General features: G+C 44.7%; 1 protein-coding gene across 1 annotated transcript in view; it reads right to left on the bottom strand.

Moving 5' to 3' along the window:
* MAPKAPK2 (MAPK activated protein kinase 2) overlaps nt 1-18,878 on the bottom strand; it is a 200,823-nt gene extending 181,945 nt beyond the window's left edge. The window contains exon 1 of the mRNA XM_069238592.1: nt 18,261-18,878. Within this exon, the coding sequence (XP_069094693.1) occupies nt 18,261-18,500 (240 nt within the window). The 5' untranslated portion in view covers nt 18,501-18,878. The remainder of the gene's footprint in view (nt 1-18,260) is intronic.
* Between the last annotated feature and the right edge of the window lie 1,919 nt (nt 18,879-20,797).

The following is a 20,797-nucleotide window of genomic DNA, read 5'->3' as shown; positions in this document are numbered from 1 at the left end:
GGGAAGAATAGCACTCGCAGAAGGCACTAAATTATGTTTATTGACTTTACAAACCATTCTCAGGATGCAACCGGAATTTCCGCAGGCCCCCTAACACTTCGGTATGCAAGTGCAGTCAGGAACGAGTGTACAAACTACTTCTCAGTCAACTAAGTCATATCCGCATATCAAACAACGTGTGCCCACACTCCATCCCGCCTCTAAAAATAGGAGTTTATTAGGCTCCTGTGCTTACGCTAGTGTTCCTATTTAACGTGGGCGAATTCTCATTACCAGCTCAGGACAGATGGCCTAACAGACTGCTTGAGTAAATATCATCAATAGAGAACACGTCATAGCCACATAAAGATAGCAGCGCAAAGCATGCACAAACTAATACAACCAGGGAGGCTTAAAAAACAGACGTCAGCAATTGTGGTATCAATGTTCTATGACGACTGCGGGGTACAGGTGAACTTGTCTAGGATGTCAAACAAAATGGAAAAAAAAACAGAGAACTTTAGCTTCAATTAATACAGTATTTTAGAACCATTCAGCGACTACATTGGTTAGTGGAACAGAAAGGAGACTATAATAAACTTATGTCCTAACAGACCTTTCTGCTACTTCAAGGTTGTTCACGGTCCTATGGAAGAGCGAAAGGTGGGAGAGGAAAAGGTCAACAATGGAAGCACAGTGCAGAAGGGCGGATGGGGAAGGGCTCCCCCTCCAAAGAGAATAATTGGTGAATGCAGTGGCGAGGTCAACGAAGTGTCATTATATACAGGATGGATGTCAGAGTGAAACTCCTGTTGACTCCTTGAGGTGGCGTTATTACATATGGCCACACAAGGGGTGGGATACTGAAGGCTCACTCAATAGGCTGTATATGGCTGCCCTGGCTACATGTTTGAGTGGGAGAGCGTGGAATTGTCAAAGTAGAAAGATGAATGTCTTTGGAGTACAAAAAGACAAAACTGGAAGGTCCTGTGTGGATGCAGCATCTTCCACATGAGATTAGAGAGGAGAATCTTCCTGGAGGGTGGCAATTAGCACCTGTACGGCAGACACATTGGATAGCGCTGTCTTGAAATGGTCAGACTGGAACAGGCCCTAGTTGATACAACAAGAGAAGGGAGAGAACTCGAGTCTCTGGGAGCTTTTCTGGTAGTAGGCTAGTGCACCATCACTGTAAAGGAAAGTGCACCCTTAGCCTCACCGTAATACACCTCACAATTTGACGCATAACAGTAAAAATACATGTGCAAGGCCAGCAACCTCATTAGGTGAGTCTAGGAATCAGGCAGTCTTTTAGAAGGTCTCGGGGGGACATGGGTCCTTAGTCTTGGAGGCATTCCAGTTGCAGGCCTAGATAGATCCTGGTACATGAGACATGGAGGGCTCTCGTGAAGTGGTAGCCCTAACGGCAGGTAGTCAGATTTCCTCAGCAAGATTTACGGGCCCACCCTGTCCAGCACATGATCATTTTCTTTACAGCCTAAGCACAGGAGGGCAACACAAGGAAGCTGCAGGGCACTAGTTGTCAGGGAAACCTGGAAGGTGCGGCCTGAAAGAACAAGTTACTTTCCTTCGGTAACGCTTTTTCTGGTGGCTACACTAGCTACCTGTGAATTGCTCACCTTATGAATTCCCCCAATGCACCAGCATTCAACGGAAAATCTTCTTCCCAGCTCTCCACATCGACGAGGGCGTCACAACTGCACAGGTCCGCACGCAACTCCGTCTGATGTTACCATGGCAGTAACAGGTCCTGGCCGGCGTGCGGACATCAGTTTCACCCATTTTTTACATGCCTTTGCAGCAAACAGGTGAAAACCGACCTCACAATAGCCCAAATAAATACATACATATAACCAGATTGATAACACAATTACAACAATTATTTATATAAAAGTTAATCAAAACATAGATACACTTGTAATACAAAACTCTTGGTATGACCAGAAAGGCAACGGGGAGGCGGGTGATACTGTGAGGAATCCACAGGTAGGTAGTGTATCCACCAGAAAAAGCGTTACCGAAGGTAAGTAACTTGTTCTTCTGATAGATACAACTACCTGTTGATTCCTCACCATATGAATAGAGTCCCAAAGCAGTACCGCACTTGGAGGTGGGTGCCTGACTAGTCACACCAAGAAATGCTGCAACACAGAACAAGCAAAATGGCCATCCCTTCTGACCTCTGAATCGAAGCAGTAGTGCTTCGCAAAAGTATGAAGGGAAGTCCAAGTTGCCGCTTTACAAATATCTACCACTGGCACACCTCTAGCTAAAGCTGAAGTGGCAGCCTTCGCCCTGGTAGAATGAGCTCTAATACCCTCAGGAGGAATCTTCTTTGCGAACGAATAACAGATCCTAATGCAAAGAATGACCCACCTGGATATAGTTATTTTATGGACAGCTCTGCCTTTCATCTTTCCTACATATCCAACGAAGAGTTGGTCACCCAACCGAAAGTCCTTTGTTCTCTCAATATAGAAACGGAGAGCCCTTCTGGGGTCCAAGCGATGGAGTCTTTCTTCCTCTTTCGAAGGATGAGGAGGAGGGTAGAATGATGAAAGGGTAATAGACTGCCCCATATGGAAAGGAGTGACAACTTTAGGAAGGAAAGCTGCCATAGTTTTCAGCACCACTTTGTCAGGAAAGAATGATGTAAAGGGAGGTTTGACACAAAGGGCCTGAAGCGCACTCACACACCTAGCAGACGTAATAGCTACAAGGAAAACTTTCTTAAAAGACCAATAACCTTAAAAGGACAAGAATGCATGGATTCAAACGGTGAACCCATTAAAATTGTTAAAACCAGATTTAAATCACACCGAGCATAAGAAATGGAGTGGGAGGAAATTTGTTAAACCTTTCAAGAACCTAACAATAGGTGATTTGAACAAGGAAGGTTGATCCGGGAGGCAAAGAAAGGCTGACAGTGCCGACAAATAGCCTTTGACAGTCGCAACTGCACAACCCTTCTGTGCTAATGCTAAAGCGAACAACAGAACAGACGACAGATGGGCTCTCAAGCAATCAATTTGTTTCCCTCCACACCAAGCCTCAAATCTTGCCCATCTGCCGGCATAAACAGTCTTAGTGGAGTGTTGTCTGGCTGATAAAAATAACATCCACTACCTCTGGTGGGAGATAGAAAGCACTCAAATTGCCCCGTTCAATCTCCAGGCATGTAAGTGCAGGCTCTGGAGGCGGGGGTGTAGAACCTTCCCCTGCGACTGCAAGAGGAGGTCTGCCATGAGAGGGCACAGTGAGAGTTGGAGAAGGTCCGTGTACCACACCGTTCTCGGCCAATCCGGAGCTATTACAATGACTTGAGCCCGATCCTGGCGAATCTTCTGCAGAACCTGAGGAATCAAGGGCATGGGGGAAACGCGTAAAGCAACTGGTCGCCCCAAGACATCTGAAACACATCCCCCAAAGCTCCCTGCACCGGATACTGGAGGATGCAGAACGACGGGCAGTGCCCATTCTCCAGAGTGGCAAAGAGGTCCATCTGCGGAAAACCCCACATCCGAAAGATGTGAAGGGCCAGATCTGGATGGAGACGCCACTTGTGATCAGCCGAGAAATGACGACAGACTGTCCGCACATACGTTGAGAACTCCGGCCAGATGATTTGCTACCAGGCAAATTTGATGGTCCTGAGCCCAGGACCAGAGCCGCAGAGCCTCTCTGAAGAGAATGTACGATCCTACTCCTCCTTGCGTGTCGACGTACCACATTGCGGTACTATTGTCCGTCAAGACTTGAACTGACTGACCGCAAAGGGACGGGAGGAAGGCCTTGAGAGCCAGATGTATCGCCAGCAACTCTAACAGATTGATGTGAAACATCTGTTCCACTAGAGACCAATGACCTTTGATCTCTAGGTCCCCCAGATGAGCACCCCACCCTAGAGTGGAAGCATTCGTTATGACTGTGCCCACCAGTGGCGGTAGAGAAAGCGGCCTTCCTTGGGAAAGGTTGCCACCCAGAGCCCACCATTGTAGATCCGCTGCAGCGTCTCTGGAGATCGTTATGGACTCCCCGAGGTCCCCTTTGTGTTGAAACCACTGCCCGAGGAGGCACCACTGAAGAGCCCTCATGTGCCAGCGTTCACGAGTGACCAACAGAATGCAAGAAGTGAACAGACCAAGAAGGCACAAGACTTTGAGGACTGGAACAACTGCCTGAATGTCCTGAATCTGCTGAGGCGGAGGATAGGCCCGGTTCAATGTTGTATCCAGTACTGCCCCTATGAACAGGAGGCACTAAGAGAGCTTCAGGTTAGACTTGGGCATGTTTATCGAAAAGCCCAGACTGAACAACAACTGAGTTGTCATTTGCAAGTGATGCAGCACGAACTCTGGAGACTGGTCTTTGATCAACCAATCGTCCAGGTAAGGGAATACCGATACTCCCATTCCTCCTGAGACTTGCTGCAACCGCTGCCATCACCTTCGTGAAGACTCAAGGTGCTGAAGTAAGACCAAACGGAAGGACTGCAAACTGGTAGTGTTGAGACCCCACCACAAACCGGAGATAGTTCCTGTGCGACTTGAGAATAGGGATATGAAAGTAATCATCCTGCAAGTCAACAGACACCATCCAATCCTCTTTGTTCAACGCCAGAAGCACCTGCGCTAGAGTCAGCATTTTGAATTTCTCCTGCTTGAGGAACCAATTCAAAATCCTCAGATCCAGGATGGGTCTCAATCGGCCATCCTTCTTAGAGGGATCAGGAAATCTCTTGAATAACAACCCTGACCCCTTTCCTGCTCTGGAACCAACTCCACTGCGCCTTTTAATAACCGGATTTGAACCTCCTGTTGCAACAGGAGATGGTCTTCTGAACAAAACGAGGGACAGGGAGGGATGGAGGGGGAAACTCCTGAAAAGGAAGGGCATATCCTTCCCTCACAATATTTAAAACCCAGGAGTCTGATGTGGCTAACTCCCACTCACTGAGAAAAAGATGTAACCTTCCCCCTACAGGAGAAGTTTGACTCAAAATGGGCAGAAAACTAGGGCTGCTTCCCTTGTTGTTGTCCCCCAGAGCAAGAGGATGATGCAGGTGGCTCCTCTAGTCCAAACCCTCCCCCTAGGACTGTGGACTTCGACAGTAAACTGCTCCACGCCCAAACCCCCTGAACCACCAAAAGGACCAGAAAGGGGTAGCAGTGGAAGCCTGCAGACCCAAATACTTCTCTGTGGCCCTACTGTCCTTAAAGCTCTCTAAGGCAGAGTCAGCTTTAGCTCCAAACAGCTTTTCTCTATCGAAAGGCAGGTCCAATAGAGTTGTCTGGACATCTGTAGAAAAGCCATAAGACCTCAACCACGCATGCCTCCTGGTAGCAATTGAGGTAACTATCGCCCTGGCCACTGAGTCTGTAGAAACCAGACCAGACTGGATAATTTGCTTAGCCGCAGCTTAAACATCTGACGGGAGTTCACCAAACTGCCCTTGTATATCCTGCAGCAAGTCTGGAACTATAGCTTTAGCCATGTCCATCAGGGCGTGGACATATCTCCTTAACACACAAATAGCATTTGCCGCTTTCAGGGCCATACTGCAGGAAGAAAAAGTCTTCTTGGCCGACTGCTCCGTCCTCTTGGACTCTCTGTCCGGAGGAATAACAGGGAAGGAGCCTGGTGCAGAACATGAGGCCTGGACTACTAAACTCTCCGGAGTCTGATGCTTTGACAAAAATCCCAGATCTCCTGGAGCCACCCTATACCGTCTTGCCACAGAACTGTTCACAGCTGGCAATGACACAGGCTTCCTCCAAATCTCCAATATAGGCTCTTTAAGAGCATCATTAAATGGAAGCAAGGGTTCTGCTGAAGCTGAAGGATGCAGGACCTCAGTAAAAATATTCGTTTTCACCTCAGCAGCCGGCAATAGAAGATCCAAGAAATTTACTGCTTTCCTTACCACAGAATGGAAAGAGGCTGCTTCCTCTGTATCCCACTCCGGGGAAGTGTCTAGCCCACTGGCTGAGTCAAGGTGCTGATATTTCCCCCAAGGGCTCAGCAATCTCTCCTTCTTCTAGTAGCTGTCTTTGATACTCTGGTTCTTCTAGGAGCCTAAGTGTTCTTCTACGCGACCTCCAGCTGGCCTCCAATCTCGGCGTCGACAGAGTTAGCCGACGTTGATGACACCGGCTTCAGGACCGATAGACACGGACCAGGAGAAGAAGGAGACACTACGATCCAAACCGGATCCATCTGGTGCCAGAGCGGATCCCATCGGCGCTGTGAACACCTGAGGCTCCGTCATCGGTGTAGACTGTGTCATCGGTGGCGACATCACCAGCGCCACAGGTCTGTAAGGCGATGTCATCGGCGCGTAGGCCTATGAGGCAAAGTTATCAGTGCTGAAACGGCACACTCAGCCAGATACAAGGGCATGAACGGCACCGACTTATAAGGAGCCGGGGAGCCCAATGTGAATGCCAAAGGACCCGTGGGACCAGCCGGTGCACCAGCAGGGGCCATAGCAATGAACATATTAAAAATGGCATTGAAAAATGCCGGCGGATCCGCTCCTGGAGCAGAGAAGGAAGGAGACTGCTGATCTTCCTGCGGCACTTGCGCCGGCTGGGCATCAGAATCCTGCACTCCAGGCGAAAAGCATGGACTCTCGTGAGGTGCAACCACCTCGAAGACCGATAGCGCAGGAGAAGCCTGAGGGATCTGAGGCTGTGGAGTCACCGCAGGACTAACCTCCCTTGTTGCACGGCGCCATCTAGTTGGAGACCTGGGTCGTGATAGACTTCTAGCCAAACGACGCCAAGAGTTGGGTCGGCCCCACTTCTTATGCTTCTTGTTTAAAGACAATCAGCGATGACTTCTGTGCAATGAAGCCGCTGACAAAAGCCACGTAGGAAAGTCTCTTCATTTCCAGCATCATGTACACTGTGCTGCATTCCATTCCGTGCCTGAATGCAGCAGGTTCATATTTTCTTGGAGACACACATACCTTTAGAGTGCTGAGACGCTGTATAAAAGGACAGAGACTGCCGTTTAATTTAAAAAAAAAAAAAAAAAAAAAAAACAGCTATAGGACAATTAAAAAAGGGGGTATGTGAAGAAGATAGGAATTTAACAGTAACCCCAACAGTCAAGCCGTGCCCCCAAGACACACGAGCTGCCCGAATTACTAGATGTTGCATCTTCAAAAACAAACATGCTTTTACTGTGAGGGTAGCAAACGTATAACTGAAACAGAAAAGAAGAATTTCGTCCGAAAAACCAGGTCCTTTCGTCTTTACTGTAAAGCCTAAAAAATGAACAGTTTAAGTACGTTTTAATATATAACCCTGCCCAATTTACATACCTCAAAAGGATAAGTCGAACTGTCTTCGCTGGCATTCAAACCTATGCCTTGCAGGGTCAACGTCCACGCTCACCAAGTCAAAAATTAAATTGCAAGCCCACAGAAAAATCAAGACCGATTCCGTAGCCCTGTAGAAAGAACTGTGCCTAAAGGAAAAGGCCCCCTTACAACACAAATAACCCCATTTATTCTGTGGAAGTAGTCAACAATTTTAGATAATCTTCAAAAACGTCAGTTATCCTTTAAAACCCATAACAGACATCTGCTGTGCAAATAGACCACACTGAGCGCAGCACATGACATTAAAAAAAACGGTGTCTGTGTTTTATGAGCCATGAATGAGTACAACCCTCTTTGACATGGCAGGTAAGCCATTTAGTGCCTTGGACAAGAGACCTGTTTGTCAGCACAATCTGGCATTCCTTGTTCTCTGCATGCGTCACTACACAACAAGTACTGGCAAAGCCAATAGGAAATCCCTTGGCAAGCTGGTGCATTGGTTTAGTTCTTTTTATTGGCTACTGTACGCAAATTATATATATATATATATATATATATATATATATATATATATATATACACACATACACATACATACACACACACACACACACACACACACCCTGTGGCGGGAAGAAGCAAAATGTGAATTACAATTCAACAGGCCAATGGACGTAGCAGTTTACTAAAACTGTCACTATGTATGTATGTATATTATGTATGAATTTAGTGGAAAAACAACAGCAACCTTAATGTGGTCTCGCAGGCCAGACCTCAAAAACAGGCATTGATGAGCGGGTTTTGCTGCTGTATGGAATATCTAGTAACAGAGGAGGATTCAGGTACACCACGACCAAAGAGCAAAACATGAACGGTTTTGAAAAGACTAATGTTTCAGCATAAAAGTTGATGATTTCCTAACATGGGACTACACTAGGACTGGCCAAGACTAATAGAACTCCGCGGGAAACTGGACATAACAGATGGGAGAGCAAGGACCTCCACATGTTTGTATGCTGAATTTTCTGAGGTCAGACTAGAGGTCTCGGAACTGTCCAGAACGCAACGCCTTTCAAGCCACGTTACTTGTAGCACGTCCCAGGCATACATTTCACAAGTTACTTACTGGTCATCTCCCTTTCAGGCTCTAACTATTCAGACTGGGTTAAAAAAAAATAATAATCATTTTCACACCAGACCGTCGAAACTGTATGCTGAAGGTCCCATGTCTACCGCATTGGGTTCTTATCTACTGCATTGGGTTCTTATAATATGGTGTCCATCCAGACTAAGGATCCCACATGCAACCATTGGCGGGGGGTGAGGAGAAAGAAGAGAAAGAAGGAAAGCTTTCTTACAACAGGCTACAAAAGTGTGTAGCTCACCCATCAGAAACAAAATTCTCACTAACCAACATCTCATGTAAGACCTTCTGCCAAATCTACGATTTCAATTCAGGTGCCTTCATGAACATCTGTAGTGTTCAGGGAAGAGTGTAAAGCATGGCAAACTCCACACCCCCTTGTTTAGTTTCCATTCATTAGTCAGTTCATCATGATTTTTATATTCGCTTTGACAGAAGAGCATGTGATGTGACTGCCAAAAAGATGAACTCCCACCACATCTGGTGACAAGTTGAATTCTTATTTCTGGAAGTGAGTAAATAGAGTGATACAATGAAGGTAAAAGTAAGACAATGAGCAAAGGTACATTTTGTACTTCTCCTATAAAAAGAAAATGCCACCAAAAGATCGAGACTGTGCTTCCAGTACAGCGGCAGAGCCCAGGCCACAACTGTATAATAACGAATAAACAAGAGTCACAGGCATCTCACCTGAAAGTGGCATTTATGTGATTAGGATATGTCAAGACAACACTTCATATGAGTTCTCATCAACTGGCTATGGCACTTGAAAAACTAGAGACATTTTAGTTCTAAACATGAGGAAAAAAAGGAGAGAAAAAAGAAAAAAAACACGTGCACTCACTGATTTATTCAAATTGAGAAACAGATTCGGCGCTCTGCACTTGCAGAAGGTCACTGAAGGAAGAGCCTATAATATAAGTAATACTTTGCTCCTACTGCCCTAAGCCGCCTGCAATACAGTGTCTTCAATACAAGTATCTTCCAGACAATCAGCAAAACACAGGCGAGGGACAGTCTGTGTACAGAGTCTGTCTAGATTCTATGTTGCGGAGGATAGGGGGAGAAAATAATTCATTCTGCACTTCAGATACCTCTGTGAAACTGCTAATTGAAAACTCCTACTATCAGTGGGATAACTGAGTAACATTCAAGTCAGTTTCACTGTTGCGCCTCTTCTTCACCAGCCGTCCTATCACAACCACCCTCTTCGTTCTATTAGACAAACGTTTACTTGAACTCACTATATACCAACCTCAAGCACAGGAAACTGAACCTCCAAATATCTACCCCTGCTAAAACTGTCTCAATCGACCAATGCATTCTGTCATCAGTACAAAACACCGCGCTGCACGAACGTAGAAATGGCGTTTTTTTTGTTGTTGTGCAAGAAACTCACCATCCGATGAATTCGTTCTCGAGTATACAGCCACTGGACACACACAAATTACACTGTCTGCAATTAAGACTCGTGCTGAGTCAAAGTAACACTAGAGAGACGTGTCCTGTCCCATCCTTCAGGGCCAGGCATCATGCTCACCACCGACTATTGTTATTCCACTAGAGATCACAAGCAGCATCAAAATAGCATACTACAGTGTCTGGCGGCTTAATAACGGTGACTAGCTGCCAAACAGTATTTATCGAATTCTGCTTCCAGTCACAATTTCCTAGCCCAATAATTATGCAATTACAGGAGAGCTCGGAACACATTACATCAGAGAATGAACCCGGCACCAGAACACCGGCTTCTGTGCTGAAAGCTAGCCAGCGCCAGGGAGTCTGCTAGAACGAGAGCTCCGAAGGGATAGAGACCAACTAGGAAGGCTCGTGCACACACCACTTTTTACTGGCAAGGGACGCTCTTCCGGGACATCTGCGCCGACTCATTCATGATGTTCATCAGAACAAGCAGACGCATGGAAGTTGTCCAAAAGAAAAGGAGACTTGGAAAGAATGCATCAGTCTGCACTTACAACATTTAGCCACAAAACACCCTCTTTCCAAAACTCACATGAATCATGAGACGGGTTCTAGATCATACGGAGTGTGGAATGGGGCACATTATGTACTACTATGAAAGGGAGAGCCTGTTCCCTTTATCAAAGGAAGACAGCTTCAACTGTCGAGGGCCAACGAGAGAATTTGTGTCCTAATCTGAAGACCACATGTCCAAAGGCCAAACCTAGTCTCTACAAACCTAAAACCCTGAGCTGGGTCACATCACCTGTTAGACCAAAGTGTGTTATCCTCACAAAAATCATCCCAGCCTCCTTCAGATACTTTACCCATCAATATAGACAGCCGGTTGAAACAGGCAACATTACGATGTACACTGAAAGCTGCACTTTCAACTTAACTTTAGAAATGTGTGCAAGAAAGCACTGCAACATTAGTTCCACGTGCATCATACTGCATCCACTCCCACTGCCCAGGAAGCATGCATCTATCTCCTCCAGGGCCTCTCATCGCTTTGGTACCCATAGCGTTTGAGCACCAAGAAAAGCCTCAAACACACATCTGCAAACCAGTTCGAGCAAGGCAATTCTCCTAATCTCTGCAAGGCCATGGGTTAAGGTGGGCACTCAAAGGTCAACTCAAGTCTGGAACCAAAGTGCCACCTGAAGGAGAAGGGAGGGACGAGCAGAGATACGCGAACAAAACAAAGAATCTCAGGCTTTCAATATATTTAAGGACAAAGGGTTGGGGGGTTTCGTTTTAGTTACAGGTCCTCAAAGAATGAAAGGTTCTACGGCTAGTTTCAAAGCTTTAATTCCCTTCGGTAGGTGTTCCTAGAAATTCTCACTTGAGTTAGACCTACCCATAGAAATAGCTTTGCTAATCAGTCACTCCGGGAGCTGTTACTGCAATTTGGAGCCATGGACCTTTTGATTTGTCATGGCTTTTGTTTTTTTACTGACTGAAGATGGTGGGGCATGTACCAAAGCAGTCCCACCAGTGCAGAGACCCCTTTGCATGCAGCTTCATTTAAGTAACTGCTTCTGGTTCTCAAATGTGATCTGTGACAGAGGGTTTGAACAGCACAGCTTGCCTTACACAAAATGGAGATATTTAAGCATTTATGGCTCAACAAGCTTTTTGCAGATTAACGTAATTTAGCTAGAAACTAATATGGCAACTTTAGGCATGGGTGACAGATTGTAATTTTCAATCCAATCTGATACCCCACACTTGGGTACACTAGCATTGTCAACACCGTGCCTATCAAAAGAAAGAAAAAAAAAGTGACACTGCCCCCGCCACACATAACTAAAGCTAACAACTATATACAGTCACAATGTTATTGTGCAATTTGTCGTTACATATGGGTATTGCAGAGAGCCCAGATTGTAAGTTCTAGATTCTGTATCTAGTTATTCACTGCTACTACTCAACGTACTGGGAGACGAAAGATAGATCGTCCCAAAATAAGGCTATTTCAAGCCGGTTTGTGCATCGTAGCAAACAGTCTCTTTTTGGAAATTGTACTTACTTGACAATGGGAGGTGGCAAATCTTAAGCGACCAAACAGATGGCAGAGTATCCACAAATCAAGCACTCGACAGTTGAAGACAGCCACCCTCGTACGACAACCATCTTCTGGCTTGACATTAGCCCCTTTCAGAAAACAGCCAATCACCTCACCCGGGCTTTCAAAAAACAGCAATAAACCATGCTATTGTTCAGTCTCCTGCAGCCAGCTGTTCGAATTCAAAAGTGGTCCCCTTTGATTCAGCCTTGGTTCACTCACATCTCAAAAGTCTGCTCTGATAACCTATCTTCTGCAATTACACCATACCAAGCAACGTCTACCAGTATCTTCAATCTGATTTTACGGTTTACCTGCTGAAGCAAAGGGAAGTAGTTGAAAGTCCAACTTAAAAGTATATGCATTTATAGGCTGCAATTTTTCATCAGTGTGGCTGCTTATCGTTTGACGACTGAAATCGCAGTACCCATATCTGTGAAGAAACAGTTTAGCAGAATGGTGGTGTTCAAATAATTTTAAAGGAAAGACGGGAGGTGAACAGAAACCAAAGTGAGAAGAAAACGTTTTAGATTCATTTCTCAGAATTTAGGAAAACTGTGCAAACTCAACTGAGTTAGCTGTCTAATTTTAAAATCAGTGTGTAATCTGTAGTCCCAGAGTCTAATCCATCGGAGGTTTATTATAGGATCCATTAAATAAGAAAGTAACTTTTTGAGAGACAAATGACAATTTGTGGTGCACGCCACACCAGAAGGTCTATGTTTCTTGCAGTTATACTGAATGTTTCTTCTCATGACAGAAGAATTTACCCATTAAACTCCGTTTGCAGCTTTAAGCCAAATTATGTCAAAACATTTTTAAAAATGGCAGTGGATTTTAAACACCGCAGGTTATTTGACTTTTACACAGCGAAGTACAGCCGTTTTTTTTCCCCCCTCACACACTGCAGGTGGTCATGAATGGGCACCGGAACATCCAAAGGCCACAGCCTGGTTCTGTGCTGAATATTGTGGTTGCGCTGAGAAGCCACTGCAGGTGGGAGTGCCCTAGTTAAACAAAGAAGAAAATAAAAACGTATCTGCCTGCATCTCTTCCATAGGAAACTGAGAAGTGTTCTTTCGAGGGACACCAGACCCTTTTGGTTTGGATCGCGGAAATGATTCCGCAAGGACACAAGAAGCTGAACGAACGTTTGAACAGTGATGAGAGACATGGGTGAAGGGCCTTAATAAGTATATTATTTTTGATTTATAAAGGTGCCAGAATGGCACGGCAATTTGAAGTGCGAGTATATTTAAAAATTACTATTTACAGTCCCAAACCAGCTCCCTCCCGCCTCCTCCAAAGAAAAAGTGAGCTACCATTAAGGGATACGTGCAAAGTGTCAAAACGAAACATAGTTAACACTTCAAACATGAAGTGCTGCAGGATTGCAGAATTGTGGGGGGTTGGGATTGGATTACAGAATCCGAGGGGAGGAGAAAATGTTCTACTTTTATTTACCGTTATACACACTTACATCTCACATGTAGACATCTCAAATTAGGGATTCAAATTGATTTGGTAACCATGACATGATTTTTAGTTAGGAAGTGAAAAGGACTCGCACCCAAGTCTCTCGGTTTCAAGGCCAGCAAGCTACACACTTAACTACGGCCCCCAGACCACATCTTCCCATACCGACATGAAATAAATGTGCTGTCCCTTCCGGGACGGAGTCCTCATTGATTTGAGAGGAAATGCACGGGGGTAGCAACAGTCATCACAGGGCAAGTGGAACACGCGGACTCAGTTATCTGTGAGGAAATGCACAGGGATAGCAATAGTACTTACTCACTGGGCAAGCAGGATGGACAGACTCGATCTTTGAGGAAATGCACAGGGATAGCAATAGTACTCACTGGGAAAGCGGGACGGACAGACTCAGTGATCTGTGAGGAAATACATGGGGATAGCAATAGTACTTACTCACTGGGCAAGCAGGATGGACAGACTCGATCTTTGAGGAAATGCACAGGGATAGCAATAGTACTCACTGGGAAAGCGGGACGGACAGACTCAGTGATCTGTGAGGAAATACATGGGGATAGCAATAGTACTTACTCACTGGGCATGCAGGATGGACAAACTCGATCTGTGAGAAAATACACAGAGATAGCATAGCAATAGTACTCACTGGGCAAGAGGGAACGGACAGACTCAGTGATCTGTGAGGAAATGCACGGGGATAGCAATAGTACTTACCCCACTGGGCAAGAGGGACGGGCAGCCTCAGTGATCTGTGAGGAAATGCACGGGGATAGCAATAGTACTTACCCCACTGGGCAAGCGGGACGGGCAGCCTCAGTGATCTGAGAGGAAATGCACGGGGATAGCAATAGTACTCACTGGGCAAGCGGGACGGACAGCCTCAGTGATCTGTGAGGAAATGCACAGGATGGCAATAGTACTCACTGGGCAAGCGGGACGGACAGCCTCAGTGATCTGTGAGGAAATGCACAGGATGGCAATAGTACTCACTGGGCAAGCGGGACGGACAGCCTCAGTGATCTGTGAGGAAATGCAGGAGGATAGCATTTGTGCTCTCTGGGCAAGCATGGATTTCAGAGGCCTTAACGTTTGGCGCAGAGAGCTCCTTTAAAAATTGGGTCTGAATCATAAAGGGGCACATCTGCTTAGAAAAAAATTAACCACTTTAAAAAAAAAAAAAAATGTTAAAGGCCAATCATGTGTCAACACCAATAAGAAAACCACAACATCAATTTGTCTAAAGAAATCTATTTGAGTTTTTAGATGCAACATTCACTAAATGACCAATTTTACCAAGACCGCTAATGAAGGATCTATCCTAATTTCTGAACTAATGCCTTTAGAACTAAAGAATCATTACTGCGGAAAGAGGAGTTTATTCCTCTGGCTTAGAACGAACAAAGAGGGAATCAAGTTAGAAAAGAAATGAGTAACGAGGGGATCTACTTTGGTCTTGTTTGTTTTTGGGCAAGTCTCCCTCTGGCTTAACCTTATTAAGCCATGTTAGCACATTGCACTTTATTATTGCTTAAATGTATAATGTGAATTTTCAGATTTTTAACTATGTGATATGTGTTTTAAATAAATGGAATTCATTAAGTTTGCGTTTCTTTTATGATTTTTAGTAACCGAATAAACATTTATGACTGGCTGATATGAAAGAAAGCATCCTTGCATGGTGGAAAGAAATTTAGGACCATGCATGTGACATTATGGTGATGGTAGGTTAGTTCGGAAGATGAATGCCTTATAAGGATGTCTCCGTCTCCTGTTGTCCTTGAAGGTAGCAGTGCTGCAGTCACACTGCCATGGTGTTTGATAACTACAAATGCAATTTTAACAATGTGAGAGAGCTTGTGACCGCTTTGTTAGGGATAAAAGCAAAAAACCTGAATCTCTTTACAATGCTCTATTTGCTATGTCGGTAACATGCTGTGTCAGTTAAGCGCACAAGAGCTGATGGCTTCGGTTCTAGCTTAGAAAACCTGTTCTAGTACTATGCAGAAAGCACTATGATACCAAGAGGGCACAGGGCCTCAAATAAGCAACTCTGTAATGGAAGCTGAAACGGCACCTTTCCCTTTGTTTTACCTCTAGGTTTAGCCTACAAGGAATCATTACTCAAATGTCAAACTCTACCTGGAGTAACCTTCAACTAGCCCCCCTTATGCCGCTGCCAGACCACTAAACTCACCTTTCTGCCTCTTGTTTTGCCCTGCTATTTCTATTCCGGCCTGCCCTCTTTCTCCAACCTACTCAGACCTGACCTCTTTCCATAGTTTCCTTCTTTCCAGTTTTTCTTCTTCAGATCTCTTTTTTGTCTCTTATGAAATATTTATTTACATTCATACAATATGCTGATATTCAATGGAAGAGTACACTTCATAAGAATGAAAAAAATATATACACTATACTACCTTCAAAACACACAACACAAAAATGCTTAAACCCTTCACAACATCATCACCATTATGGTGTAGACAGTGAAGCTACAGAGATTAGGACTCATTCCTCTTAAAAAATGACCCAAAAAAAAAAAAAAACACAACGTAAGACATCAAGCAAAGCACAGAAACAAGAAATGTTAAGTAAAACATCTTCAAGCTTTAAAATGGAAAAAAGACGCACCACACTGCTCCATTACCAGTGTAAAGGCTTTTACACAGGAGTAGACCATAGGAATCCACCGTCATACAAACCCAAGTATACACACATCCCTGTGATGAAACTTTGGAAAGTACTAGGAGTCCTAAACAAACCAAGGTATACACTCATCCCTAAGACACATACCAGTGTCCTGTGCTACCTTTCAGTCCCAAGGACATTTCAATGAGGCATTTGTGGGTACTCACAAGAGCACACTAAAATAACAACAACAGGTGCTCATATTTCGCACAGTAAGAGCACAAATATGGACAAGCTTACCCAATATCAGCAGTGAACTCATTAACCTAGCACATCGCAAGGCATTCATGCTTCCCCTGTAGTAAGTTAAGCTTCGGTAACAGCACACTAGTGAACATATCCCCAAACACAAAAATAGCAGCAAACACACTCACATAACACAAGCATGTGCTTGTAAACCCCCCCCCCCCCCCCCGTCTATAGCACGCCAGTGGAGTTCACCCGACCCCCAAAAAAGCACACACACAAAACACATTGAGTTGGCTGTGCGTGCTTGTTTTGACTTGAAAGAAGTTGTTTGCAACTTTATTGTTAGGGAGGCTGCCAGGCCCTTACAGCTGTAAATAAAAAAAATAGCTAAAAACAAAAAAGTTTTTGGGGGTCTCAAAAAGCACTCATTGTCATCACAGTACTTTCTGACACTGAAGGGAATTTCTGTGTGTGTGGATGTGCCCCTTCAGAAAGGACGGAACGCAGTCAGGGTGAGGTTAGTCAATGGCTAATGTGGGCCGACCCAGTACACCTGGCTGTAGTGGGAGGAATATAATGTGAATAACACAATAAGAGAGCAACTTATAAATAGGAGTAGATGAAACCCCCTAAGTATTACACATATATTTTAATGAACTCAAAATGCCTTGGGTAACGCCAAAACTAAAAATAGGTGGTGCACACACTCCCCCAGTCAATAGCATGCAAGCACGACACTGTTGGCCTAATACCACTGAACCTACTCCCATAACACAGTACAGGCCACGTGGGTTTGCATGCCTAGAGGCTTTTTTCAGCAACAGCAGTAGGAATACCCCAGATATAATAGGTGTCCCATGCAGGACCCATGCTTGAGCAGACTGTCGGAGTCTCTTATAGGTTTACTGCTTTTGTGGAGGGGGGGCATGCCAACTCTATACCTAGGCGTTTGGCGCTGGTCAAGGTGGTCTAGTAGCACACTAGCCTACAGGCTCGTTTCCACTGCTCTAGTGTGTAGGCAATCTGAAATGGGTACAGCCCCGGGCAAAAAAAAAAAACGAATGGTGGAGTTGTCATACCATTAATCATATGAACCGTCTCCTATTTAAAACAAAAGCCCTAGCAGTCTTTAGGGATGGGATATATATGTTTCCAGTGGGCTGTCTATTGCTGGTTGCAAATCGCCATCTGTAAATAAACTCGTTATAAAGCCCAAGCTCAGAATTTAAAGCATTCAACGTACACAGAGGAACAATAAAATGGAAAATAGAAAACACGTTACTTTCACCTCAACGAAGCCCCACGATTGTGGCATTTAGAGTTGCATTAAAAGTGAACAGCATTTCCTACTCAGTGTAATAGTGAAACAGAAAAAGTCGGAACGAGGAAGCAAGAAAGACTTTAACGGCACTGCCATAAACATCATTCGTTCGAGGGAAGAAAATAAATAGGAAATGGATAATCGACGGTCCCTTTAAGGATACTGAATGGCATCTAGTGCCTAGGTAATCGGCCATCGTTCAAAAAATCCCCCAAACCTTTTTCAGCAAGAAGAGCAAAGACTGCAGATTTAGTAAACTTACTTTAGTTCGTGGGATTCAAGAATTATAAAAACGGCAGGGGACACTTGTTTTCAATGTGACGAAAATGGCAAATTCCAGTGTCATCAGAGGGATATTTGACATGGATTTATTAAAGCCGTCTTAGTCCTATCTAATTCATATCCCATCACACCCGGTTACCATTTTTGACTCAAGGAGGAAACTGCAAATACAATCACCGAAATCACTAAGATAAAAATAAAAACTTCGAACTCGCTCCAATATCTGACAACTTGTGTCCACTAGAAAGGATTCCCCACGCGTAGCCCTACCCCCGCTTCCCAGCCGTCCTACCTTGAGGGCGTACTTTTCCCCGGTGCTCTTGCTAAAGATCTCCAGCACTTTGCCGTTGATGCCCAGCCCGAGGACCTGTGTGGTGACCTTGTAGTCGTCAGTGATTGCGTTTTTCTTGATCTGAAAGGCCGACTTGACATTGAACTGGGGGAACTGGGAGAGCTGGGGGGGCTGCTGCTGCATGGGAATGGAGGGTGGCAGGGCCCCCTGCGGGTTCTGGTTTTGGGAGTTGGACAGCATGCTTCAACAGTGTCAGTAATCCGTTGCGGAGTCTTATGTTGCCCTTCTCGGGCCCCGACACCCTTCAAGCAGACGAAATGGTTGGCCCGGCCCACCAACATACACAAAAAGGTAAACGCGGTGTCTCCAGGCTCTGCTCTTCCCTCTTCTTCCCTCGACAGTACCGGTGTTTTGTTCCTCGCTTTCGGGATCGGATCTTTCCAAGCCTTTTCACCTGTTTTTTTAAGACCGATCGCAAAGGGGATCCGAAGTGTTCTCTTTCATCCCACCCCTTTTTTCGGTATTTCTTAAGTTTGTTGCCTCTTTCGGGAGCTGCCGGAACGTTGAAAGGTTGAACGTTCTTTCTAAACCCAGCTTCCCCTTAATCGGTTTCACCGTGACGTCACCGTCAGGGTCGCGCGGCCAATGGCTGTTAGCACCGCGCTTAAAAGGAAAGAAAGGGGAGGTAGGAGGAAGAGAGAGGACTGCCTCGGCAAATCCCACAGACATAAAAGAGAGACTGGAACTGGCGACGTCTTGCGTCAAAGCCCAGCCCGAGATGTTCCTTACTCCGAAATCTGGTGACCATTTTGGATTGGGCTCTTGCTTAGATTTATACTTGGCAACTACGAAGTTTAAAATGACAAGTACGCGAAATAACCATCTACCTGCCCTAAACAAATCGCTTTCATAATACAGAGTTCATAGTAAAGGGTACCCAAAGAAACTTTAATGAAAGTGTCACAGCCTAGAATGGACGAAATAGTCTTGACAAATAGTAACATAGCATGTGTAATTTGTTAAAATCGAAATCCTAATTTGTAATGTGTTGCGCTAAATTATATGTCGTAAAAGACTGTAAAGTAACTTAGTTCTTTGACTTTTAACAACATACATTTTAGTGCTTTCAAGTCGCCTTTAAAGTGAGGATACACATTTTCCATTCAAACATTGCCGAAAAACAGGCTATATAATACCTTCGGGGAAAGATACTCTCCTCGTGTGGTTGGTACGTCAGTGTAATAGCGAATCAGTCTATATACATGTGTGTGAAAAAACATTATCCATCTATCTATCTATATATATATCTAGATAGATAGAGATCTATATATATATATAGATAGATAGATAGACAGACCAAAGAGAGAAGAACTTGGTTATCTAAGGCTAAGGTTAACCCCTTCGCTGCCAGGCCTTTTCCCCCTCCTGTGCCAGGCCTTTTTTTGCCTATTTGGGGCAGTTCGCGCTTAGGCCCTCATAACTTTTTGTCCACATAAGCTAACCAAGCCAAATTTGCGTCCTTTTTTTCCAACATCCTAGGGATTCTAGAGGTACCCAGACTTTGTGGGTTCCCTTGAAGGAGGCCAAGAAATTGGCCAAAATACAGTGAAAATTTCGTTTTTTTCAAAAAAATTGGAAAAAGTGGCTGCAGAAGAAGGCTTGTGGTTTTTCCCCTGAAAATGGCATCAACAAAGGGTTTGCGGTGCTAAACTCAGCAGCTTCCCAGCTTTCAGGAACAGGCAGACTTGAATCAGAAAACCCAATTTTTCAACACAATTTTGGCATTTTACTGGGGCATACCCCATTTGTGCAATTTTTTGTGCTTTCAGCCTCCTTCCAGTCAGTGACAGGAATGGTCATGAAACCAATGCTGGATCCCAGAAACCTAAACATTTCTGAAAAGTAGACAAAATTCTGAATTCAGCAAGGGGTCATTTGTGTAGATCCTACAAGGGTTTCCTACAGAAAATAACAGCTGAAAAAGAAAAATATTGAAATTGAGGTGAAAAAACCATCAATTTTTCTCTACATTTTACTCTGTAACTTTTCCCTGCAATGTCAGATTATCGAAAGCAATATACCGTTACGTCTGCTGGACTCCTCTGGTTGCGGGGATATATAGGGCTTGTAGGTTCATCAAGAACCCGAGGAACCCAGAGCCAATAAATGAGCTGCACCCTGCAGTGCGTTTTCATTCTATTCCGGGTATACAGCAATTCATTTGCTGAAATATAAGGAGTAAAAAATTGCTATCAAGAAAACCTTTGCATTTCCAAAAAGGGCACAAGATAAGGTGTTGAGGAGCAGTGGTTATTTGCACATCTCTGAATTCCGGGGTGACCATAGTAGCACGTGAATTACAGGGAATTTCTCAAATAGATGTCTTTTTTACACACACTCCTATATTTGGAAGGAAAAAATGTAGAGAAAGACAAGGGGCAATAGTACTTGTTTTGCTAATCTATGTTCCCCCAAGTCTCCCGATAAAAATGGTACCTCACTTGTGTGGGTAGGCCTAGCACCCGCGACAGGATATG

The sequence above is a fragment of the Pleurodeles waltl genome, chromosome 6 (genome assembly GCF_031143425.1).
Source record: "Pleurodeles waltl isolate 20211129_DDA chromosome 6, aPleWal1.hap1.20221129, whole genome shotgun sequence".
NCBI classification, from domain to species: Eukaryota; Metazoa; Chordata; class Amphibia; order Caudata; family Salamandridae; genus Pleurodeles; species Pleurodeles waltl.
This window is presented reverse-complemented; position numbering and strand designations above follow the sequence as displayed.